General features: G+C 44.0%; 1 protein-coding gene across 1 annotated transcript; it reads right to left on the reverse strand.

The window, feature by feature from the left end:
- Window positions 1-255: 255 nt before the first annotated feature.
- Window positions 256-3,734, reverse strand: LOC101759616. Its single transcript, XM_022827050.1, has 8 exons — window positions 3,522-3,734; window positions 2,481-2,665; window positions 2,160-2,381; window positions 1,943-2,079; window positions 1,562-1,840; window positions 692-1,413; window positions 500-568; window positions 256-390 (listed from the first exon to the last, which is right to left on the reverse strand). Coding segments are annotated over exons 1-6 (1,026 nt in total). The 5' UTR covers window positions 3,524-3,734; the 3' UTR covers window positions 256-390; window positions 500-568; window positions 692-1,212.
- Between the last annotated feature and the right edge of the window lie 2,796 nt (window positions 3,735-6,530).

The raw sequence follows: 6,530 nt of genomic DNA on the forward strand, positions 1-6,530 counted from the left end.
ATGATAAGGACTAAGGAGCACCGACCGTCAAGCTATTATCAATGCTATCCTCATTACAACGACCTCTAACCAAACTGGCTGAAGTCAGGATGACAGTGTGCTTAGCTTTGCTTCCATGCCACTTTATAAGCAAGCCTGTGCATGCAAAAGATCTCACATACCCTACACATTATAAGTTTACTCATTAGTTAGTGAAGATAAAATACTAGCACAGAAAAGTAAGGAGCACATAGCTGGAAAAATCACCATTGAATGAAGCAAGTGAGACAACACGACGGGATACATCTGTCACAATTTCTTTCGGAAGTTGATTCCAGACACGCTCCCCAGAGCCACGGGGTGTTTGATGATAGGGATACCCTTTCCAAGGAAGTAATTCACCAAAGCATTCTTCAAAATGATTAAGCAATTGCCCATTGACTAGTTAAAGAACGAAGATCAGAAGTGAACTACAAAAAAGCAAAAGGGAGATGACAGCAATATCAAAAGCAACACTTACATTCGAGCACAAGAGGTGGTGGAATGGGATAACCACAGGACTTTAACCTGCAAATAGTTTGCATAAACCCTGATGCAATATTGAGATCATTATTAGTCCTCAGATGATATGTGTGATACTGGTAACATAGTATTCTGCGCACAATGATACATAGGCAACATTTTAGAAGATGACTTGCAGTATTGTTCACACCTGAAGGAACTACGCTTGATACATGTTTAGGCAACGTATATCCACGGAAGTGTAGTTTTTTAGGACTGCAATAAAACATAGTTGACTTGTTATGACAAAAATAAAACACAGGAACTACACAGGGAAAAAAAATCCAATCATACCAACACATGAATCTAATCTTGTCTTGTGAAAGAATTAAAGGTATGAAATAATGACTTGGAATCAGGCATAAATATTCAACAAAAGATGAGAGGATTGAGCATATTCATGTCACAAATACAAGTTGCATTGTCCATATTGCCACAAAGAATTGTTTAATTCTTCCTAATTTAGACCAAAACATTAAGCAGGGGCACTAAGTTAGCATCATAAGATCTGGCAATGGAACTGGTTTCAGTAGAGAGGGGGTAAGAAGAACCAAATTATTTTCAAACCAAAGGTTACCATGTGAAAACTCCTAAGTCTCCAATGCTGCTAGTAAAAATGGCTTACCTTAAACAGGAAGTGGATTAGGAGAGAGGGTTTGGAACAAATATGAATCAGGTTAACTGAAGAAATAGTTCATAAATACTATAAGTGTAGAAGACATACTTGATTATCTGAAAATGCTTCAAGCGTTTGCAAAGTAAGTCCATTGATAGGAATGTGCATCTCAAATTTGCATCACCAGGGTCACAAATATCTAAGTTTATCCCAAGAATTTTATTATCGCACCCCAGAAGTGGCCCTCCAAGTACAGCCTAGAACAAAAGGCAAAGTGGTAGGTTTGGAAAAGATTTACTTCAATGCACACGGTGATCCTTTAGACCAGCAATAACATAAGGCAATTACGTGTTCCATGTTTTCCATCATGCCACAAAGTTATAAATAAATAAATCGACAGTATACCTTAGAGATATCTTGACTATCAGAACCCCAGGTGTTGAGGTGGTCCAGGTTTTGAAGGTGGCGTTTCTCATACAGAGATCCACGCATGGCCATCAAACTGCCAGAGTTGAAGGCACGCCCAGCAGCTTGCACACTATCACCAGGTGAAGGTGTTGCCATAAGATCCAGATCTATAGGACGGACTCCTAGGAAGCCATAGCATGTGACGATAGCAATGTCTTTATCATATAGTCCTAAGAACCCATCGGTAGTTCTATTATTAGGAAGGCGCACTGCAACCTACAGAAATAAAAGCAGCACACAAGCACAAGCTCAGAATGTTCACAGTTAGCTTGAATATACAAAGAAAAATCAAGGAACACAATGATTAGCAGCACCAACCCTCAACTTATCATCTTTATTTCTATTCTCGTTGAATTGTCTAACCAAATGTGCTGATGTCACAAATGTTGTTAGGCTTTCTCTAGTTCTTCCGTGAGGTAAAGGTATGCCCGAGCATGCAAATAACATCTTATCTCCTGGACAATATCATGATTTAAATGTCAAGTGGTGATTAAATGCAATTTAGGAAAATTGCAAAGTATAGTAGCACAATCACCATCAAACAAAGCGAGCGAGACGACCAAGGAAGACAAATCCACAACATAATTAGTACTGATTGGATAAGTTATTTGACCAGGTTTGACTATTTCACCAAATGACTTCTCCTCAAAAGCAATGTTTGAAACTTCTCTATCACGAAAAGGTTCACCGAATCGTTGCACAGCAATAGCACGTTGATTCTCCTCAAATTTACGAAATGCCTCATGAGCCTTTCGATCTGATTAATAAATATGATACACCACAACTGAGTGAGTGCTTTGCTAGAGCAATATGGGCCACAAAAGAAAGAACCAGCAAATTCAAATCAACTACTCACATTCGAACCTCTCTTTTTTCATGCGCTTCCAGGCTCTCTTGTCAGAACAAGATTTTGGGTACTTAATCCCACTTGAAACTAGTGACGACTCCAGTTTGTTCCTTCTGTTTATGGCTCTCTGCTCCCTGCTCACACCTTTTGTGTAATCAGTAGTCCCCCCCTTGTTCCGCAGGGTCTTTGCAGTCCTGAAGCAGAAAAAAAAATGCAAATGCTTAGTACAGTAACTAAGACCCTTCTGTAAGCTTATAATACCCCCCCCCCCCTCCCAAAAAAAAATGGAAATCAAAACAATGAAGCACCTTGTCAACCTTAAGGTATTAGGTTCATTGATAATACTATCAACAATAACACAATGGCGAAGCATGTGCTCAAAATCAGTACTAGATTGACCTGATTCGTTGCATATAAATGTAAAAAGGCTCAAATCTATCCAAAACTTGGTGTTGTATGGCAAATTGGCAATGAAGAAGTGACAACACAGGTAGCAAGTTCCTAGCAGCCAGCTAAGATTGACAGAAAGGGCACAGCACCAAAAAAAAAATCTAAACATAACAGAAAGCAACCAAACCAATATGAAGTGGGCAAGTCTAAACAAAGTTATTTAACTGGCCACATTCATACATGGTTAGAAAGAAGAGAATTCGGAATTTTGCTGTAGGAAAAAGCTGTAACGTATGTAGGTGGATGTTAGCTTAAAGTTAAGCTACAGATCGTAACAAGCCCCATCCAAAATCTGTGATGTCTGAATTTCCCTATAGAAAAAAAAAACAGAACATATGCATGGTTGTTAGCTTAAAGGTTATTTTAGAAAATATAAACCGCAACCAAAAATCTCTGATGGTTCTGAGATGTGAGGGAGTATGATGGATAAACATTACTCGTAGACAACATGTACATGTGATTTTAATTAGGCCAACACATCGTACAAGCAACAATCCAAGCATAACCAACTCAGGTTGGATGTAGAGTATAACTCAACTGGAACAGATCCGTGAGCAATTGCAACTATAACAGTGAGCAAATGAGTAAACAGACGCTTACATCGCGCAACTTCCCCTCGATGAATCACTAGCTAGTCGTAAGACGCGTCCCCGACCACCCCGCAGGCCGGAGTCGCCGTCAACCGTGACGCCGCCGACGTACGCCCGCAAGACTAGCTTGTCGCTGCCACCGGACTGCGAGATGTCGAGATGTAGGGTTTTGTGTTTGTGCGGCGCCCCGGCGCAGGTGCGGCCGCGAGTGGGCAGTCGGGGAACGCTCCGCTAGGGTTAGGAGGTCCTGGAACCAGTTCCTCTAGCATATAACGATAGACAGCAGAGGGACGGTACCTACGGCCGATGACGTCCGTTGGGCATGCAACGGCACGCCGAAACAAACACGGAAGCCGTCCAATTCTTGCGTTGGCCCATAGAATCGATGCGGCCCATATTCAGGAAGCGCAAAAGGGAAAGGATACAGAGTGCTCCGGGCACTCGCCGCCGCCGCCGCGCCCGTGATGGCCATCGGCCAGCTGTTGCTGCTCGCGACCTCCCCCGGCGCTGGAGCAGGCAAGCAGGTGCCCGTGCAAGTTCTCTCCTCCATCGCCCTCATCCTCCGCAAAGGAACCGAGTGCTCCAGGCACTCGCCGCCGCTACAGTGCCCGTGAAGATGGCCGCCGGCCTGCTGCTGCTGCTCGCGGCCTCCCTCGGCACTAGAGCAGGCAAGCAGGTCTATCTTTGCGTCAGCGACGGCTGCTTCATGGTTCATGCTTCGACGGGCCACGGGAGGATGAGGGCTGCTGATTGCTGCTGCAAAGCCTACAGCCCCTACAGGACGATGGCCATTGGACATTGGCTTTCAGATAAAGTTTACAACAGCACCTTGAGAAGCCCAACTCCAAAGTTCAGACTAGCAGCAGACTAGTAGTGTTGAATTGCCATTGTGTAACTGATGTGAGTTGAGATTGTGGCTCAACTTCCTTTGTGATGATTGAATAATTCTTGCCAATTTGAGATACTTCAGTGCTGCTGTTATGATTGTTTCGATTTGAGAACTTTGATTGGCAGAATATGTACCAACGCTACTAGAATGCTCATTTGCAACACGGCAAAAGAAAGCTAAGGGATTTTTGTATGCCCATGTATTGACCTCAATCATGTGTCATCTACGTCGTCTCCACGTGTACACTTTCTTGTCAACGTCGCCAAGTGTTATCCACCCACGGTCAGTCCTTCGGCCCTCGGTCCCTCGATCCGAGGTCATTGCCATCGACCATCTTAGTGTTCCACACCTACACACCACAAGATAAGAGACATGTTGCACAACACCATACTCACCTATGGTTAGTCTCAAATACTAAACCAAAGCTTGATCATCTCCTGACAATTACTCATCACCAACACACACATGGGCACATACCCACCATGTGTTCGCACTAGTAGATGCCGGCTATGCATGTCAACCTAGATTCCTCTCTCCTTACAGGGCACTAGGTACCATTTTAGAGAGTATGGTGGTAGAAACTATCCAACTGATCCGAGAGAGTTATTCAACTTGAGGCATTCCAGCTTGAGGGTGACCATGCATGGAGAGGGTATTTGGGGCTCTACATTATTGACAGCGAACCATTCCATCCCTTCAAGACACAAGTGAAATTGGTCCTTACTTGTTGCACCTTACATAATCAGATACTTGAACATGGCATAGATGTAGTTCCTCTTGAAACTTCTTAGGTGCCCAACAACAATGTACCACATGGCCATGGGGTTGCCGATGAAGACAGCCTAGCTTGGGCAATCCTTAAGGATGAAATGTCTAATCAGATGTGGGCCAATAGGGGCCAGTCTCACATATATTGATGTGGTAAGGAGCTAGTGGTATTCTTTATATCTAGTAACTATTGAGGCTTTGCACAACCATCTCTGAATGATTGTTGAAACAATGTCAATTTAGGGTTTGGCAAGTTTGCAGTGATGACTATATGCTACTTATACCTGAGGCTTTGGCAAGTTTCCAGTGATGATTACTTGCTGCTATTTCCTTTAACTGAGGCTATGGACATAGATTGCATACTAAAGGTAAAACGACGTAGTTGTGCTCCTCCTATGTGGCACTCCAGCTTACAAGGTAAAATGAATATAATTAGTGTATCCTTCGGATTGGTAGTCAATGCACCATGGAGCCCCTCTTCATCTCTTATATATTGCAGGAAAATTGTTGAAAAACACTCAGACTCCACAACCTGAACAAAGCAGCGGAATTAATAATATTGAACATACCATTCCTATAGTTAACAAGCCAAAATTGACCTATATATAGGATCAAAACAACTACCTACCTGAACAAAGACATGTCGTAACGACAAAATACAGCACATGAACCTTTACTGCTCTGCTAATGAGTCCATGAACAATGGAACATAAGGAAGATAGTAAGGCATGTCCATATGGAGATGCCCTCTTGGTTTATGAAAGCGGATGACACGGGCATGGATGACATGAACCTTTCTGCGGTCCATGTCATATGCAATTAGTGTTCTATCCTCCCCAACAAAGAAAATCAAATTCCATTCTGGGTGAACTGTAATCACTCTGTAGTCCGCATCACAAAGCTCAGAACCAACTTGAATATTGATATGTCCAAATAGCCCCTCCGTGTTCAAAACATGCTTCAATCTCCATTTATTAGTACCTCCATTTATTAGTACTCAACACAATCAAGCCATATACCAGTACCTGAGCTGCGATGGCCACACCCACGTCTGAACGGGCAAAGGCCCGCCCTCCGGCGGAGCCCGTAGAGCTGGGCGGCCCCGACGAGCAAGACGGCCAGACCGCAGGAGGGAGGGCTCGCGGCGTGTTCTCGCCGCAGGACATCCAGGCGGACGGAGGAGGATCTTGCGATGTGTCGGCGACGGGCGCTGAGGAGCAGGCGGGGTCTCATGGCGCTGTGAGCAACGGGAGGCCGAGGAAGCTGGAAGGAGGGGACAGGGAGAATGATGCTGAAGCTGGTGTGGTGCGAGCTGACGAACAAGCGCGGATTCTGGACCATGTCTTCTCCAAAGGACGTCAA

This window comes from Setaria italica, chromosome V (assembly GCF_000263155.2).
Source record: "Setaria italica strain Yugu1 chromosome V, Setaria_italica_v2.0, whole genome shotgun sequence".
NCBI lineage: Eukaryota > Viridiplantae > Streptophyta > Magnoliopsida > Poales > Poaceae > Setaria > Setaria italica.

Coding starts and splice junctions, on each gene's coding strand:
- LOC101759616 (XM_022827050.1), bottom strand. Junction 2,080..2,159: donor CTCGCTCGCTTTGTTTGATG/GTGATTGTGCTA, acceptor GATATTGTCCAG/GAGATAAGATGTTATTTGCA. Junction 1,414..1,561: donor ATAGTCAAGATATCTCTAAG/GTATACTGTCGA, acceptor CTTTTGTTCTAG/GCTGTACTTGGAGGGCCACT.